Source organism: Mycotypha africana, assembly GCF_025528875.1.
Source record: "Mycotypha africana strain NRRL 2978 chromosome Unknown BDF20scaffold_1, whole genome shotgun sequence".
In the NCBI taxonomy this organism is placed as follows: Eukaryota; Fungi; Mucoromycota; class Mucoromycetes; order Mucorales; family Mycotyphaceae; genus Mycotypha; species Mycotypha africana.
The window spans coordinates 3387673-3406479 of record NW_026515725.1 but is presented as its reverse complement, the minus strand read 5'-3'; the positions used below and the strand labels follow the sequence as shown (position 1 = coordinate 3406479).

Here is an 18807-nt window from a genome sequence, read left to right as displayed (position 1 = left end):
GTAGGTTTTCAAAGTATAGTTGTGATTCTAGGCAAATAAAGCAAGCGCCTTTGTTCGAAAGTCGTAATGCTATAGTTATCAGAGCCAGATCATGAGGTAAATCTCGTGATTTGACTCCCAACCACTGGCGTTCGAAATGACATCGTTCTGGCGTCTGTGGATGGCCTCTATTTTTTAAAAAATAGCTTGTTTTCGAGCTTACTAAACGCGTTTATTTAACCTTGCAGTCTTTTTTCAACAGTCTTATGGTCTAGACATTACGTAACACTTCACATTAATTCCAATTTGTTTCAAATCTAACGGTCGCGTATGGTCCAGTTTGAGAATTTTCTGTCCTCCATTATACGGACGAGCGAGATTACAGATTAAAGCAGACCCTTGATAACTTTATAGCATTAGATCAATTGGTTCAACAACGAAGTAGTTTGGCTTCTTCGCCTTTTTTTAATTGCTACTCTTTTCTACATTGGATTCAAAAAATAAAGCAAAAGATGCCTTTGTCGAAGGTTTTGTACTATTTCTATTCATTGGTCGCTCTATTATGCCAGTTAGCATTCGTCCATGCCGATAAAACCGTCATGGTACAAAATAATTGCAACAAAGTTGTTTCAGTTGGTGTATTGACAAACGGTGGAGGTGGAACCGATCAAACTTTTGATTTAACACCTTCAGCAAGTAACAGTTTCAGCAAACCTGATCAATGGGGAGGTCGTGTTTGGGGACGTTATCAATGTTCAGGAGATTCAGGTAAAGATCCCAATTCGTGTGGGACACCTGGTGCAACCAACCCTGCCAGTTTGGCAGAGTTTTTCTTCAAAGGAACAGGCGGACAAGATTATTACGATATCAGTCTGGTAGACGGATATAACTTGCCCTTATCCATAGAACCCAGTGGCGGTGGCCCCTCTAATGGCTATTCTTGCGGCGCACCTAAATGTGATATTGGAGCCTGCGCTGATCAATTTGCAGTTAAAGATGCTACCGGAAATGTTGTTTCGTGTATGAGCGACTGTTCCAAAACAGGTTCTTCTGCGGATTGCTGCACAGGCGAAAATGCTGAACGTGGTAAATGCCAAGCTGGACAGCAAGCCCAGACTACGAAACAAAAATGCCCTGATGCTTATAGTTACGCGCATGACGATCAATCATCCACCTTCGAATGTGCAGCTACTGGATATACTGTGAAATTTTGTTAATGGGTGTTGAATGTATTACATATGGAATAATATTAGATATAATGTGATGCTGTAAATAATATCTAAACTGTACATAATTATTTGATAAGGTTTAAAATAAATATAATAAAATTGAAGCTATACGGCACTCATTCTAGAATGGACAATACACAACTCGTCTGCATATTCTGCAGAACTTCTCCTTTCTTTACTTTCTGGTTTAGACGTAGGTTCAGCATTGATGTTGCTTTCAAAGCCTGTACCAGTCCTCTTTTCAAAATCCGTCCTCCATTTTCTTCCAAAAATCATTACAGCCACAACAGTAAGACAATTAGCTACATTGATTGCAGCCAGGATCGTATACAGAATTCCTGGGCCCGCTGCTTCAACAGCACTACTTGAAAAAATAGTCGAAATAGCGCCAACGATGGAACGGACACAATTATTGATGGCAACAGCACTAGCAGACCTGCCCGGTTTTGAGTCTACCAGATAAACAGAAGTTGGGGTAAAAGCACACATTTGTCCTAAAGCATCTGTAGTGAAACAAATTGATCAGGGGTGTATCCTAAATGAAACTTGTAATGTTACTATACAACAACTTACAGATATAAAGACCAATTAAGGGTCCATAAACGCCAACACCTTTTTCTGCTGTCCAGGCATAAATTAAATAACCGATAGGAATCAAAACAAATGCTGGGAAAGTTGCTCGTAGTCTTAGTTCAGGATAGATATTTTCTGGTCCCTTCTTTTCGCGTAATTTCTTGACCAAAAAGTCTGAATATCGACCGCTCAAGACAGAGCCACACATGAGACCGAAACCGAAAACAAGATAGCAAAGACCTACAATGGTAGAAGTGTAACCATAAAGTTTTTCAAATGTTTCCGAAATGGTAGGTGTCTAAGAGAAGATGATTAGCATGAAATGCCTATACAATAGCAGGTTGTTATCCCCCACTTACAAGAAAGTATAGGCAAGCAAAAATAATGGTATTATAGATTGTAATAACAACAACTGTTGGGTCACCAAGCATAACCAACATTGGTGCAAAAGCGGCTTTTAAATTTTCAAGTGCTTTAAACCTTTCTTTCTTGACAACCACTTGACCAACTTCGTCCGGAGCAATTTCGACCTGCTTTCTACGGAGTGTTTCAGGAAGGCAGAATAAGATCAAAAGCAAAAGAACCACTGAAAGAATAGCTATAAAGTAAAAGGTTGAACGCCAGCCCAAGTATTGACAAAGGACACCCTACAATAAAGATAGGTCTTCAATTAGAAAATCTGTTTTCGCAACCTCAAGACTTTAGTAAGTTGCACTTACACCTATAGTAGGTCCAATTACAGGGCCTAATAAGGGTCTGTTGGAACAAACGAGTAGTGCGAATGATTAGCAACGTACGTACATTTGAAAAGAAAAATGCGAGCAATTAGAATTTACCCTATATAGAAGATACCGTAAGCTTTGCCACGATCTTGAGGAGCGATTGTATCAGCAATTACACCAGCACCAAGCGTTTGGCCCGATGAACTGCCACAAGCTTGAACAGCACGGAAGACGATAAGCATACCAATGTTAGTGGATACAGCACAAAGAATAGCTGCAACAACACTAATGATCAAGCTATAAATATACATGGGCTTTCTTCCATAGGCGTCCGACATGCTAGCCCAAAATAGCGGCTATTGAATGAAACAAACGATGATCGGACGAATTTAAAAACAAAGAGCTGAACATCAATTGATTGCTGAATACTTACTGCAATGCCCATGCAAATTACATACGCAGAAACTGTACCGTTAATAGCCGTCATCGGTGTATTCAAATCTCTTGAAACTGTAACTAGACCAGGCATGTAGATCATACTACCGATGGGGCCACTGATGCCGCCCAAAGCGACAATGAAGATAATCAGATTTTTCCTTAATTTTGAGTAACTGTGTGGATCATCGTTGGCATATATATCGCCCATTACTTTTGACCACCATTTTGAAAACACTTTTGATCTCGACTCTTCTCTATGAATAGCTGTGGAAGTTACTGAGAGTTGATCAGCTTTTGAGTGAATCGAATAATTATCCTCCGTTGTAGCTTTCTTGGCAGTGAATCGTCTCTCTACGGAGGATTGGTCTAAAAGTTCGGCTGGGTAAGATTTGTTATTGTGAGCATCCAAGTATTTCTCATTTGAAAGCGTGGTACTGCTCATTGTTTGTACTGATAGAAAGGTAATAGCTGCAGTATGAAGTTGACGTTTTCCTCTTTTAAAAAATAGTTTCGATTTGACGTGACCAGAGTAAGGTAAATTCCATTGCTTTATGCAAATAAAAAATAAGATTTTCTTGTAACAGTAAAAGAAAATTTATAAAAAAGGAGAAATTAGGGGAAAACCAATACCCTTTGTTTTCAACCTGATCTGTCAAAAGTTTTTTTTTTAGTCAAGAAAATTTTTCGGGATCGACTATCGGTCATTTACCATATTTGGATATTACAAATTCAGTGTCATTAACTGTAAAGGATGCAGATAAATGAGGGAAAAAACTGCACCCATAAAGAGTAGGTTTTTTTTTTTTTACGAAGAGCGTCAAAAATGACTGTCCAATATCACTTGTTTGATGAAATTACATTGCTTATGATGACTCTATATTGAAGCAGGTATAACCACTAATCAAAGTGTTTGGAAGCGCCAAGATTATACTAACTGTCATACCAGGTAGATGACGGGAATATGGACTTTTCCAAATAGAATATTGTCAGGTTAGTAGTGCAGCTTGCTAGAAACTCTTACCCTTTGAAAGAAGCTCGCTTAATGCTTCACGATGAATGTCTACTTTGCGGATAAGGCACCGTAATAGATGGTTCAAACAACCATTAATTGGATCGAAAATCTATTTTTGAAGGTTTATATCATATGCTAAAGGTTAATTGTTGCTAAAGCTTAGAGCACAGTAGCTATTTCATACAGAATCTCAGAATGAAAAACTCAAAACAATGCTAGGAAAGTTATGTAGTGCTTAAAAACCAAAAGCAACACTCTGAAACTACTGGTTTGTACAGCATTACAGCATTTGGCATCTGCTTTGCGTCTTTTGAAATGCAAGCTTTGTTCTTTACTCTTCAGCTTTACAGTCATTAACAAGTACTTTGCAATAGAGTTACAAGCACAATCAAAGTGTTATCGAAGAGATACATATTCATATGCCGACATAACAATAAAGGCACAAGAAGAATCCTCGAATCTGTATTGGTTCTCACAGCAATGTAGCTTAAATACTAACATATTTCTTTCTGTTAAACTCTTATCTTTTACAACAAATATAATTTATCTTTTATTGCTTTTGCATTCATGATCTTCAGTTTAGGGGCGATTAGTTGCTTGTACAATGAAATATGGTTGGCATGTTTCACATTCTCATTTCGATGCAAAGCGAGAGTTACTTCGATCAAAAGCTTCTTTGCTGTTGAGAGATCTCTGATTTTCTTTGACAGTTTTCTCCTATTTTGCTCTGCTAGGATTGAGCTAGTTATGGGCTGAAGTCAATTTATGACAATCAATAATAACGAACAAACATGCAAGCAAGTCAACTCCTCCTCTATCTGTATTAAGATAAAAAAATAGGTTTCCCTTGCTTTTATTAAAAAGTTGAAACATAACTTGTAACAATCTGAATATAAGACGTCCCTTGTCTCTGTACTCAAAGAGAATAACCGTTGACTGCATATCGGGTGACAAACTGCTAAATAACAGTGACATAAAAGAAGGTCTCATGGCATACAATATCAGACCGAAACGTCAACTGAACGGGAAAAAGCACACGAAGCCTTGAAACAACCCCTCTCAAAGAATACTGTGTTTCGCTACAACTGTTGCATATTCATACAGCCAGCCTTGTTTTCTGCATTATACGCATTAATTCTGATCTCATTTGACAGCAAAGCATTCCCATGTTTATAAAAGCTGTGCCATTCCTTACAATATATTCTAGTTTATCATAAAAATAAATAGAACGTGTGACAACGGGAGTACTCATTCAGGGATGGAACAATTTAAAAACCATGCACTGCTTGATGATGCATTAGACAAGCACCTTTTCTTTCTTCCTTCTTCCAAAAAGCCCAAATTCTGTTATGACTCAAGTTAATCAATTAATTAGCGAACCAAATCCTAGCAACTGGGACCTTCGAAGCATTCTAAGAGATTAAGAAAAAGAGAGTCCTCTAAGTTCTACCCGCGATTTACTAAGAGATCTTAAAAGACTTCTGAAAGAAGTCGTACAACAAGGAAATGAGCAGCAGAGACTTATATAGATACACTTATTAGTCTAAGATAGAAGGGGGATCTGAATATTTATGCTGTCATTCAATGTTGATTACCTGTTTGACGCGCTTTTACTGATACAGGGGCTCTAATGACCAGCAGTTGACCATTAGCTTCATCAGCATCCACCGTATTGTAAGCTTGAATAAATTCTTGAACCAGATGACGGCCATTATTGGGGGTCTGGTGTTACTTGGCTACTTGGAAGAAAAGACGTGATGCAATAGGCCATCTTATAGCAAGCTGGGGCGGAGGCAGACAGTAGAACTCAACAAGCAGAAGCTGTACTATAACAATATCGGTTGCCATAGGTTAGACCTTCTGTGGTGCTCGCAACTGATCGCACTATGAAAGAAAAAGTTTCAAAAATAAGACCTTAGGCGTAACATCCTTATTACATTTCAACGTAGCATCAGCAGAAGCAATCTCTATATTACTCCTTTGGGATTTGGTTCACACTTTATAGATTAGGGACAGTATGTAAGCACTCTGTTGTTAGGGCAACCGTAAAGCTCATAGATGCAAATCTGCTGGAAATGGCATTTATAAGCATGGATATAACCTCATTTACACCTTCATACCCGCATTTTTTAATCATTTTTTTACTGTCGAAAGATTGTTCAATACATCGGAGGTCAGCAGTTGATTTCAAAGAAATTAAAAGGGAGTGATTTACAGCATTCGGATCCAGGAAACTTGCATAATAATAATCCAGGATCGAACATTTGCGAAAATTCACTACAATAGCTGCCTATACGAATAGTGGGTGAACCGACTATATCATGGTTGTACCTACCATACGATGAATCCTTAAATTAATCTGTAACCTGTTCAACAGAAAAACTTCAACTTATCTTTGGTCTAACAGTGTAAGCCGACATTTAAAGTTGTAAATTGTTTACAATAGAGGTGAACTGTTCAGTACACTCGCTCAAGTCATAAGCAAAGAGATGGTTGGCAATTAAAGAAACATACTTCATGATTTACTTTCGTAATAGCTTGATATCCGCCAGATGGAAGCTTCATAGAAAAAAAGGACACATCAACCTCATTATTAACCTCTTGCGTAATACTCACATTGCGTTCATCAACGAATTCTGAGTGATAGCATCAGGTCTCTTAACGTATTGCTTTCATTGGTTTTCTGAGTACTTTCTTTGCTCGTCAATTGATTTGGGTGTAGTCGATTTGGCTTTCTCCAGAACTCTAGCTCACCTTTGGCAGAGGAGTCAGACCAGCGAGAGAGAACCTGTCATATACTTTCACTTAAATTGAAAACGTCATTGACACGTATATAAATGTTTCCTTAATTTACCAGCGATCATTTGGTGACCAATGGTCCACACTTCTTATTATTAGCCTTACTTGTTTCCATCCTTCATGAATGAAAACAGTTTAATTTCCAATTACTTAAAATCCAAGCTACTTTATAATCCTATCACGAAAAGCCGAATCAAGCGCTATGAAGTAAGCCTAGCAGCACCTATCCCTTTTATCCAGCTTTTTTTTATATTCGATTGACCATTACCCTTTGATAAACAACAATATCCACCAACCAGACCGTATCACGGTCGCCGTTACCTGTTCAACATCATCACGGGCATCACCACTGTTGTCTCTTTACTTATCAGCTATGACTGTCTGTACGGATTGATAACGGTTCTTCAAGCAGGTTCCAAATTCAATGCTTAAAAGAAGATGCCTGCTGCCAAAAGTGATATAGCCTCTTACTTGCCTATGGAAGAGTGCTGCCTAAAGATGCAAAAAGCTCGCAGAATGGAATGGCTGTTTCGTGCTTTAAAAATCTATAGAAGCAGGTATCACCACCGTTACAACTTTCAATAAACAGTATGAAAGTATTGTATGTAAGATTGTATATAAATAAAGCAGTAGTTATGGATATAGTAACTAGAAGCGTGCAAAAAGCAAAATTTATTTATATACATAGGGAAGGAAGAACATTATGGATATGTAAGTGTAAAATGATTAGTGAAGATTAAAATCAAGTACGTTTTCTTGGTATATTGTTAGGAACAGCGCAAGAATCTGATCGTTTTCGCTTCCATTCAACTACGGTCGGTTTCTTCTGCGATCCAAGATTCTGCGGTTCTTGTACGCTGGCACCGTTAATATTCTTTTCTTGTTTCACATCTTCATCGCCTACAACAATCTCGAATCGACCTTTATGGATAACGTTTTGCTTTTTTCTAGTTCGAGACAAGATGGGGGTATTATATGGTTGTATAGGATCGGATGGTTCTTGCTGCTGTGATAGCTGCTGATTTCGTTGATTTTTAATATTATCCTCCTTCAGAGTTTGTGCTTCTTTTGTCGGAAGAGAAGAGCCTTCTTTATCAGATTGCCAGAAAACAGAGTCCCAAATGTGAGGTTGCTGTTGAATACTCTTTGTTGAAAAAGCTGTTCTGGTTGAGTAGGTTGTCATAGTTGTCATCATTGTAGTTGTAGGCAATACGCTGCTTGTTGTGGTATATTGTTGTTGTTGTTGTTCCAATTCGAAATCATGCGCTGATTTAATTTTTATTCCCGCCATTTGGGCAAATTCTTTAGCTGTCAAGTTCCCGCACTGAACATCATTGCTGCTGGAGGGAGAAACAGTAGTAACGTCAGCAGAAGCATTACTGGTATTTACAGTAGTAGTAGTAGTAGTAGTAGTAGTAGTGGTAGAGGCAGTAGTTGCAGTTGTTGTTGTAATGGCTTGGTGATGGAATTGCTGGATATTAGAAAATGATTTAATGGTATAATAACTAGTACTGCTGTTGTCGAAGTGTACGCTGTGAGTTGTAGGTGCATGGTCAATATGATGCTGGTAATTGCTATCGTTGGTGTTCACATGACATAGTACTTTCTCGGTTGCCGCAGCTGCTACTAAAAGTTGGTCATCTAGATGGTGATGATACAATTTGTGATGGTGTAGATACTTCATTTTACTTTCTTGGTATTTTGTAGACAGAACAGCTAAGCCCTTTTTCCATTTGCTGCTGTTCGTGCTACTGCTGGAGACCGACACTGCTGTTGTTGTTGTTGGACTAAAGACAGGTGTGTTATTGGGTGTTGTATTGTGATAATAGATAGCGATTAACGGCATATGCTGCGATTTGTTTATATTGAAACTTTAAATTGATTTGAGTTGAATCTGTTGTTATTGTGGTAGCAGTAGAAGGATCGAGGTTTACCCATTAAACTACTACTGCTTGCTTTATATAGTGAAAATATCAAACTGTTCGACAAAAAGGGAAGAAAACGAAAGGCAGAATTGAGCGAGGATAGCGTGTGTTTGTAATATTTAAGGTGCTTCGTGCAAAAGGTATAAAATTCCCCGTGGCAAGGAGAGTATAGGAAAGAAAAGAAAAGCTCCTTTCCCTTATCGTTGCAATATATCTTGCGAAAAAAAAAAGAGAGACCTCATGTGCGTATAACAAAAAAAAAAAACCAGCAGATTTGCCGCAATGAAAAAGAAAATAAAATCATCCGCAGACAGAATGATTGAAACACACAGTAGCCAAATTTGTTAATTGAACATTCAAACCCCAGGTTACGCTTTTTATCAACCCCGCTTTGCAGTTTGATAAAACGAGATATAGGCTGAACCACACTCGGGCTTGAGTTAGATTTTCTCTTTTATTCTATTGGACCAAAGGTAAGACACTTGTGGAATGTAAGAATGTTAAACCTGCTATTGCTAGTATAGTTTGGCAGCAGAATTAGCATCAACGTCAATGTATAGAGTATCACTTTCTTTAAACCATACGAGCAATATTTTGATTCATAACCGCTGCTTTCTCTTCTATATTAAAGGCCTCATTATACTGCAATATCAAATTCTGCATTTTATTAATGTAGAATATATACACAAACATTGCAAAGTTACAACGCTTTGTAAACTCGCCTAGCAATAATAATGGCAGAATTTTCCGCCCTGAACCCTAGACCAATCAAAAACTTTCTTGCACTTCTTTGATTTGTGCCGCTCGTGACATAACGTATCAGTATGTCGACAGACGAGCCACCCGTAAGTGTTTAACTGATGGTGATTGAAAAACCTTTTTTATTCCTATAATCCAAGTAATTTTTCAGAGTAGTGCAAGCAATAGCAGCTTTTTGTTCATGGTTGTTTAGCATTTTCCACACAATTCAAAGTATGCTTAACATCACAAAGTAATCTTTATCGTTATCCTAAAAAGTCGCCATGCTAGTTTTGATAGATAGCGTGCTCTTCTCTATTGTTCGCTCCATTGTTCAACATGTCTATTGAGTTTCAAAATTGTTATTTACCCGCTTTTCCCTTACACATACAATAAATATAACAATCAGTTTCCTGTTTTACTGCCTCAGTCTTTCTCAGAGGAAAGGTAATACGATATCCTTCTTCCATTGCCGGTAACTTTACATTGCTACCAAACAATAACAAAAAAAAGCACGATTACTTCGTCAATAATACTTGCCTCTTTGACATAAGTACCATCAGACTAGCTATGAGATTCTTTATGGCTATTTGAGAAGAGACCCGACCCAAAAAACTTCCTTGTTTACGTAATCATCGCTACAGGCTGATTAATTATATTTGTTGATGGATGCAGAAGGATAGTGGCAGATTTGGGATTCTGTATCATATAAAGCTGCTTGCTTTCCTCTTCAATTATATTCCGCCTGCAGGTGCGCTAGTTGATGGCTTACTGTTTTTGAATGAGGTTTATACGATCCTATACTGAATTAGCCGTTTGGAACCGTTGAAATATGCATACTTAAGAGTCGTCTTGCCAGAAAAAAAAAAAAAAAAAAAAGCCAACCAAAAATACCCAATAACGGGAGTTATACTTAATTATAGTATGTGAAAGCTATAATAAACGTTTATTAACATTCAGCTTTAGTTAGAATGGTTCGATTCTCATTAAAAAGAAGGTTAGATTGGTATAGTAAAGTAAACAATACATGCACAGATGAAGGTTAAACGTTAACGTTGGGCTTTTTTACCCTATTCTTAGGTGAAAACACTTTGCAAGTATTATTCAAAAAATCCCGTTTTCTGACATTTGGGACTTTACGAAGCTAATTGTCAAGGAGATATCAAAAAGTTCAATACATAGGGATTGATTATTGTCTTCTGTAAAGAAAGCTAATTTCAATTGAGCAGCGGGCATAAATAAAAATTTACTATGCACATCTTTCCCACTAACATCAAACGATCGGGATAAGCACACAAATACAATGAATCTTTTCTGAAATTGGCGATTCAGTACGTCCACTAGCCAAAAAGTGGAAACTATAAGCTGTAAACTGCGGTGGCCTGCAGGAAACTTAACGCACAGCTGTAAAGATTGAAGATGTGCATAATGCCTTAAGAGCATAAGTATGCACTGTTCATAAAGAATTTTCTCGCAAGATTGCACTTATTGTGCTCACACTTTAGTTTACCTCTATTTATATGAATGGAATGTTCCCTGATGGCATAGTTTCCACCTATCAAGTACCACTATCCTAACCAAGATCATTTTTGTCCTTCAGTGTCGTAATTCATGCGGCAAATCGTTCTTCCTGAATGAGAAAGGCGGAGATGATGGCTTGAGAAAAATTGCAACAATCTTCCATAAACACAGTCTATGCTACTGCTGTCATCATTAATCCTTTTTTTTGGTATCCTGCTAAAATAAACATTCAAATTCAACACCGATAACAAAACAGCTTATATAGAGCATACTCCTAATGATAGAGGTGGCCACAAAGAAATCAACAACTCTTAACGATAAGGATACAATAACCAAATTACCCAATATTGTCAAACAGTCGAATCAGTACAGTGTTTTTGATCGTAAGCGTCTTCAAAATCGAAATTCGTATTTTCAAATGTGCTAATCTCACTTATTTTGAACGTATAGATGACAAAGTTTTACCTTCAGTTTTACCTATTTTCAAAGAATTAGAAGAAATTGATCTTCAAATTCATCACTGGGAAATTGATGACTGGACTTCCCTGAGTAATCGTTGTCATGGACCGATATTCAAAGCAGCAGGTTATGAATGGTAAGAACGCTTGTGCTTGTGCTGAACACCACGACGTTTACTAACTCTCTCTATTGTGCAGGCGCGTTTTATTATTTCCAAAAGGAAATGGAGGGCAGCATGATATGGTCTCCATCTACTTGGAAGTGGTCAGAGACAACATCAACCACAATAATAAGAACAACACTTTGTCTTCTTCCTCTTCCTCGACCTCCTCTGCAGCTTCATCATCGAATGACAAAAATTGGTCCGTTTGCGCTCAATTCGCCATTGTCATTTCTAATCCTGATAATCCGAAGCATTATTTTTCTAATAGTAACGTTATATTTTTTCTTCAATATATGTTTGCATAAATAGTCGGCTCACTTTATTTGTTTTGTTTATAGACGCTCATCATCGCTTTTGTCAAGAGGAAATTGATTGGGGCTTCACTCGCTTTTACGAACTCAAACAGCTACTCTATGGCAAACACCCATATATCAATCATCAGAACAGAACCACCATTTCTATCTTTTTGCGAGTCGTCAAAGATGAAACAGGCGTTCTTTGGCATAATCTTATCAATTACGATTCGCGCAAAGAAACAGGTTATGTCGGTATCAAGAATCAGGGCGCCACCTGCTATATGAACTCATTGATTCAGTCCCTCTATTTTACCAACGTTTTCAGGAGGGCCGTGTATAAAATCCCCACAGAAAAGGAAGATCCGAATAATAGTGTAGCTCTGGCATTACAACGCTGCTTCTATAATCTGCAATTTTCAGACGAAGCAGTAGGCACAACAGAACTTACAAAGTCCTTTGGGTGGGATTCATTGGACTCCTTCATGCAGCATGATGTGCAAGAATTCAGTCGAGTGTTACAAGATAGTTTAGAGGCCAGAATGAAAAATATACCAGCAGTGGACGGAGCTGTCAATCATATATTTATGGGCAAAATGAAAAGTTACATTAAATGTATAAATGTCGATTACGAATCATCAAGAGTAGAAGATTTTTATGGTAAGCCTAATTTGTGTGCTGAGGCATTCATCAGGTTTCGTCATTTATAGGAAAGAACTTACGTAATGATTTGCGTTTTAGATATACAATTAAATGTGAAAGGCTGCAAAGATTTGCACGAATCTTTTCAAAAATATGTGGATGTAGAAATATTGGACGGAGAGAATAAATATATGGCAGAGGGACATGGGTTACAAGATGCTAAGAAAGGCGTTTCGTTTGAAAGTTTTCCACCAGTATTGCATTTACAATTAAAAAGATTTGAATATGATATGTATAGAGATACAATGGTGAAGGTAAAGAACAGTCGCATAAAACACGTGAATTCGTTGCTAGCGAATATTCTATTTAATCTTATGCTCGGTTACGTATTACAATAGATTAATGATCGCCACGTGTTCCCTGATCAAATCAATTTGAACGAATTTTGCTCTGTACAAAGCGAAGACCCAAAAGAAAGGAATTATGTACTCCACGGGTAAAGTATATAAATATATATTTATATACATATCGTGCATTCAATAGTTTGATCTACGAGTCAGTTAATTTATTTCAAACTATAACTTAGAGTACTAGTGCATAGCGGCGATATTGATGGTGGGCATTACTTCGCCTTACTAAAGCCTGAAAAGAATGGTAAATGGTATAGATTTGATGACGATAGGGTAACGCCGGTTGCCTTAAGAGAAGTATTTGAAGATAATTATGGCGACGATCCTTATACTTCTGATGAAGATGAGGACACTGAAGATAATAAAAATCAACATAAAGGAGATAAACAGCTCAGATGCACAAATATACGAGAGTTGAAACGGTTCACCAATGCTTATATGCTGGTTTATTTTCAAGAAACAAGGTTAGACGAGATATTGCAACCGATTGACGAAAACGAAGATATACCAAAACATTTGAGACACACGTCTTCTAGACCTAGCTTACGAGATAATGCAAAAGCTTTTAAAAATGAAGTTCTGAATAACTTGCTGCCTACATCATCACCGCCTCATTCGCCTTTATCGCAACAACTTCAGCAACAACATGACATGCAGCAAGGTACATTTCAAAATAGTAATAATAAAAATACGCAGATTCGAATGAAGAAGTCATCGCCCTCACCAACCGCTTCCAGAAAGCATTCGAACCAGCATGCAATATCATCACCAACGTCACCAACAACTACAACCACATCAGATAAAAAATGTTGTATCATGTAATATTTATTCTATGTACTGCTACATTACCATTACTCATATTCTTCCTTCCCATCATATTTACTGTCATGCTCATCGTTATTTGATAAGATTCCCTTTCTGTCTGATTCAATCTCATCTTCTTCTTTTGGATACATCAAGTTACCAAATTCTGTACTCCCCCTCATAATTTTTCTCGCTTCCTCTAAACTTATATTCTTGTTCTTCTCATTGTAATCTTGTTGAATTAAACGAAGACCACATTCTGGTACCAACACTTGTTGTAAAACTTCAATAGCAGTCAAAGGTTTGAAAGAACTATGCTTCACTTTCCCAGTTTGAAGATACAATTCATTCAACACATCTAAAATAACTTCAGACCCTTTATGACCATAATAACCAGGCTAATCATTGTGGAAAACGACGTTGGATCGATTGAGTGGCCTTATCGAGGTTTTAAGATGTCTAGCAATTGTTGTTCTCTTACCAAATAATCCTGAAATTGCTCAATCGCGTATTCTGGTCTTCTCGCTTTCTCCCCCAATTCTTTGAACCGTGCTAGAGCCCTCTCCAAGTAATCACTTTCAAGCTTTCTGCTTATGATCTGATCTAAATCTTTTTGACACACTTCTTTTACCCTTTTAGGTAATACTTCAAAATCAATAAACTCTGGATAGCCTCTCTCTTTGCCCAAGGGCTTGAGTTCATACTCCAATTTATGAATGTGACAAATCTTTCGTTTTAAAGCATCTTGTATAACAAATGGTTGTAGCATGAAGGGCATAATGTGAGTATCATCGCCCTCTTCTTTTTTGCGTTGTTCAACCTGCTGTGCATAAGCGACGCGCATGGATTGTTCATAGTTGAGTTTTTGTTGGTTTAAGTCATCCATGGCAAGTTGAAGAGAGCGTGGATAGGGTGGCTTCACTTGAGCAGCACAACTAGGGCACTCAAAGACTATTAAAATGAAATAGTATGATGGAATTGAAAAAAAGTCATTATAGTGCTTTTTTCTTTATACATTATATTGTTGCTTTTACAACATTTACACTCCTCTTTGCTGGCTTCTTCATCTCTATCTTTTTTCTCTTTCAATTCAGTCAAGGTTTCGATATGCTTTGCTTCACTTGCTGTTGTACTTGCTTGTTTTCTTCTAGGTGGCGGTCGAACGAACTTTTTAAGTCTCCCTTTACCAACAGATGGTGTATCGTTGATTATTTTCATTTTTTTCATATCATTATTTTGTTTCTGTATTTCATCCCGACGTTTTGTCAAAGCGCTGCTCATACTAGAAGTTATGTAAACGCAAGAAGTTTTTATTAAAAAGAGAAAAGGAGACGTACCTATACACTAAGTAGGTCAATTCTGGTTCAATATCATGATTTCATATTCCGCACGGTGACTGCATTAACCGTTTAATGTAAGAGTAACATGAAGAAGCCATTCCCAATTTAAAATGCCTGGTTTTTTCTTTCCTCGTTTTTTTTTTTTTTTTTTAGCCTTCTTGTCATATTAATATAAATAACAGAACGCGTTCTTGCAAGAAAAATTTGTCAAGCCATGAGTTATAATAACAGAGGAGGCTATCGACCACGCTATGAAGGTTTCAAAGAAATAAATATATCAAATACGAAAGTTAACTATGTTCTGACCTCACCGATCTTTGTACCGTTCACGTAGGTGGTGGTAATCGTTACAGAAATAGTGGAGGAGGAGGCGGACCTAACCGCTACAGAGGTAAGCATTTGTTACAGAAGCTTAACTTAAACCAAATCATTCTTCAAAACGTTATATTTAAGCTTTTTAATTTCGATCAATAATGTGATTAGACAATAGAAGAAATTACAACAATGGTGGAGGATATGCCCACCATCAACGTCGTCCTTACGATCGACCCCCTCCTCCTCCATCGCGTGAGGAGGATGACTTAGAGGATATTGAAATCCGTTTGAAAGGTCTAATTATCAAAATTGGCGATAAGGTAAGGGTGTTGTAAATGGTGGAATTAATTACTTTGACGATGACTCACCCAGCGCTTCAATGGCTATAGATCAAAACCGACTTGCAAGTCAATTTGAAGAAAATGAGAAACATTTTAGATAAAGATTATTCTAAATATCCAGAAACTGTCACTAATACCTTAACAGCATGGTAAACCTCCTTTTATCAACAAACAGAGATCGGACAACAACTAATTCAAACCTGGTTTACTTTAGCGTCACTGAGTTACCTACCAAAGCACCAGTTTATGGTACTTTGATCGGTCTACTCAACATTACCAGCCACGATATTGTCAGTAAGCTCATGATCGAATTCAATAAAACCTTTGAACAAGCTTTACAATCTTTTCAATGGTTTAAAGTCAAACAACTTTTACGATTTTATGGAGAACTTGTGAACGCCAATGTTATTCTACCCACCACTTATTGTAATTTACTCAATGATTTGTTAAGTGTTTTGGACCAACCCAACCAGCAACCACGTCAACGGTTAGACTGTATTGTTTATATTATCTTGGCCACTTTACCTTGGGCCGGTAAAGAATTAAGCGAACGTTGTGCGACAGAGCTGGATGAGCAAGTATTGAAGAAGATTGAGATTTACATGCAAAGGAGAGGGTCTATACCCAAATTGCAAATTCTAAAGGCATATCACGATGACAAATTCAACAGCGAAAATGATGATGTAAGAAATAAACATGAGAAAAGTGATTGAAATTCAACATGGAAATAACAGGAATAATCAATCCCTTAGATGCTCACGCATATTTGGACCTTAATTCAAGACCTTAAAAATAACGCCTGGGAGGTAGGCAGAAGAAAAAAAAAAAAAAAAAAAAAAAAAGCTTAAGTGATCAACCTATTGAAGACCTGAACTAATTGTTATTTCTCTTTTGATCAAAAAGCTCCCACTTATTCCTAAATTATATCGCTGGTTCGACAAAGATCTTACATCAGCTCTTCAGCATGATTTACCACGATTCATGGTTCCACCACATACCGATAAAACTACATATATTCACCCTATGTTCACCATGAAAATTCTTGTCAATGATGAAGATGGACAATCTTTCGACATAATTCCTGAGCATCAATCGATGGACTATTTTATCTTGCAAGAAATCATCTTTGATGTCTTACACTTGTACGAAGTCAACCGAAAAGACTGTGCAAAATATCTGTTGAGTATTCCTAATAGTTTCAATTCCAAGTTGTTCAAAGCACCATCCTTAACGGAGAAGCAACAACAAGAAGAAGATAGTGTAATCAAAACCGAAGAAATGGACACGTCAGCTACAGAAGAGGAAGAGGGTAAATGGAGCATATCCGACTTGCTCGTCGAAAATATCTTTTCACATATGTTCCAACTGCCCACCCCTACTATTCGCCAAATCTTCTACTCTTGTGTTTTTATTGAACTTTGCAGAGCCGAAAGCGCTACATTTCCCATGGCTCTTGGCCGAGGCATCAAAACCCTCTTCAACCGTCTCAATGTTATGGATGCTGAATGTATTGCCCGATTTTGGAACTGGTTCTCTCATCACTTAAGTAATTTTGGCTTCCAGTGGGATTGGAAGTTCTGGGAACCTACAGTCTTACCCTTGGTCCAACAACAACCTAACCATCCTCAAGTGTGTTTCTTGAGAGAAACACTCGAAAAAGTTATTCGCTTATCTTATTATGAACGTATCAAGGCAATCTTACCAGAAGAATTGTATCCCTTGATTTCCCCTCAAGCGCCCGCTCCTGAATTTGCGTTTAAGGACCCCAACGATCCCTTACACGCTACAGCCAAGACTATCATTGAAAGTTTAAGAGCGAAGAAGACTGTAGATGAACTCCAACAACTATTGGAAGAATACGCTAATCGTATGAAAGAAGAAGTCATGTCTGATCGTGATGATCAACAGCAGCAGCTACAATTAGATCATTTGAAACGTATCATGTTTATTCAATGCTTATTGTGGGTTGGTTCGAAGAGTTTCTCTCACATTTTGAATGTTGTGGAGCGTTATTTAGAAATGTTGAGAAGCTTGAATAGTACGCCCGATGCGAGAGTGCATACCGTTCAAATTGTAGCGTCGTTCTGGAAGAATAATACACAGTTCTTGGGTATTTTACTGGATAAGTTATTAAACTATCGTGTGATTGATCCTACTTCTGTTATAACGTGGATATTCGAGAAGGAACAATTACAATTTACCGGAAGGGCCTTTTTATGGGAAATCTTGAAGAACACTTTAAGTAAAGTGAATTCAAGAGTTGTACAAGTCAAGGCAAAATTGGAAAATTTCCAGTCGCTGCATGAAACGAATAAGGCTCAAAGAGCAGCTCAAGATGAACAAACAGAAGGTAAAAATGAGTAGCGTTGCATCTTTAAAGGAATTGGATGTTTCTTGTGAGTGCTTAACATAATTTTTTATTGATGTTAATAGCTGCTCAAGCCGAAGATCAGCAAGAATTGAATTCTTTACGTTTAGTGGAGAACTCTTTAGCCAATGTTACAAGAGATCAAAAAGAAGTATTCATGCTTGTGTATCAGAAATTCACTCAGGTCCTTCAAGAACTGATTAATAATGCTACATCTAATGGGGAAGAACCTGAGTCTAATTTCGAATACAGATGGGTATTTGGATGGTATAAAGAGATTTTGAGAGTGGTAAGTTATTTTTCATAGGACTAGAAAAAGAGCATAGACTGAGTAATATCCTTCTATTATTATAGTATCATAAAGAATGTGGTGGTTTCATGGTGACGCTTGAGACATTAGTTTTTACTCCCGAATTGGATAAACGTATTAACGAGGTTTTTAATGAAGTTAAAACCTTTAAGCAAGAAATTGATTTGCTGGTGTAAATGACATTCTCTTTCTGAAGTGAAAAACAAGAGAAATAAATACAACAAAAAAAAAAGAATATTCAAACTTAATAAATTTGGCAATAAAAAGCCTCGAAACTCATGCTTAAATGAGAAAGTAAATGTCTAGGTTTAACAATAAAAAGTTTACAATGTTGGTCGTTTTGCTAAGTCGTTGCCAAACAAAGGTTTTCAAGGAACGACAAATTCAATCTGCGACTAAAAATTGCCAACGTTTTATCGTTGGATT

At 37.3% G+C, this 18807-nt stretch overlaps 7 protein-coding genes across 7 annotated transcripts; 3 read left to right on the top strand and 4 right to left on the bottom strand.

Moving 5' to 3' along the window:
- Window positions 1-578: 578 nt before the first annotated feature.
- Window positions 579-1196, top strand: BDF20DRAFT_904370 (thaumatin; the record flags this gene model as incomplete). The annotated part of the gene is made up of 1 exon (XM_053083023.1): window positions 579-1196. One exon carries the CDS (start codon window positions 579-581, stop codon window positions 1194-1196), a length of 618 nt encoding a protein of 205 aa, XP_052941297.1.
- Window positions 1197-1313: 117 nt separating this feature from the next.
- Window positions 1314-3383, bottom strand: BDF20DRAFT_909727 (major facilitator superfamily domain-containing protein; the record flags this gene model as incomplete). Its single annotated transcript, XM_053083626.1, has 6 exons — window positions 1314-1711; window positions 1782-2079; window positions 2141-2428; window positions 2501-2537; window positions 2618-2859; window positions 2937-3383. The coding sequence occupies 6 exons, from the start codon at window positions 3381-3383 to the stop codon at window positions 1314-1316; spliced, it is 1710 nt and encodes a 569-aa protein (XP_052941296.1).
- A 1097-nt stretch (window positions 3384-4480) lies between these two features.
- On the bottom strand, window positions 4481-5665 carry BDF20DRAFT_832025 (uncharacterized protein; the record flags this gene model as incomplete). Its single annotated transcript, XM_053078500.1, has 3 exons — window positions 4481-4705; window positions 4830-4911; window positions 5568-5665. 3 exons carry the CDS (start codon window positions 5663-5665, stop codon window positions 4481-4483), a joined length of 405 nt encoding a protein of 134 aa, XP_052941295.1.
- Window positions 5666-7378: 1713 nt separating this feature from the next.
- BDF20DRAFT_847880 (uncharacterized protein) lies at window positions 7379-8941 on the bottom strand. Its single transcript, XM_053079831.1, has one exon. The coding sequence runs from the start codon at window positions 8596-8598 to the stop codon at window positions 7495-7497; it is 1104 nt and encodes a 367-aa protein (XP_052941294.1). The 5' UTR covers window positions 8599-8941; the 3' UTR covers window positions 7379-7494.
- A 2272-nt stretch (window positions 8942-11213) lies between these two features.
- On the top strand, window positions 11214-13725 carry BDF20DRAFT_909725 (uncharacterized protein; the record flags this gene model as incomplete). Its single annotated transcript, XM_053083625.1, has 7 exons — window positions 11214-11319; window positions 11387-11531; window positions 11593-11825; window positions 11897-12511; window positions 12593-12807; window positions 12892-12989; window positions 13080-13725. 7 exons carry the CDS (start codon window positions 11214-11216, stop codon window positions 13723-13725), a joined length of 2058 nt encoding a protein of 685 aa, XP_052941293.1.
- Window positions 13726-13754: 29 nt separating this feature from the next.
- BDF20DRAFT_810946 (uncharacterized protein) lies at window positions 13755-14476 on the bottom strand (the record flags this gene model as incomplete). The annotated part of the gene is made up of 2 exons (XM_053076640.1): window positions 13755-14105; window positions 14189-14476. The coding sequence occupies 2 exons, from the start codon at window positions 14474-14476 to the stop codon at window positions 13755-13757; spliced, it is 639 nt and encodes a 212-aa protein (XP_052941292.1).
- A 713-nt stretch (window positions 14477-15189) lies between these two features.
- BDF20DRAFT_847868 (armadillo-type protein) lies at window positions 15190-18686 on the top strand. Its single transcript, XM_053079830.1, has 9 exons — window positions 15190-15304; window positions 15382-15438; window positions 15531-15682; window positions 15752-15852; window positions 15918-16386; window positions 16456-16509; window positions 16607-18053; window positions 18137-18360; window positions 18426-18686. The coding sequence occupies exons 1-9, from the start codon at window positions 15262-15264 to the stop codon at window positions 18555-18557; spliced, it is 2679 nt and encodes an 892-aa protein (XP_052941291.1). The 5' UTR covers window positions 15190-15261; the 3' UTR covers window positions 18558-18686.
- The last annotated feature ends 121 nt before the right edge of the window (window positions 18687-18807 follow it).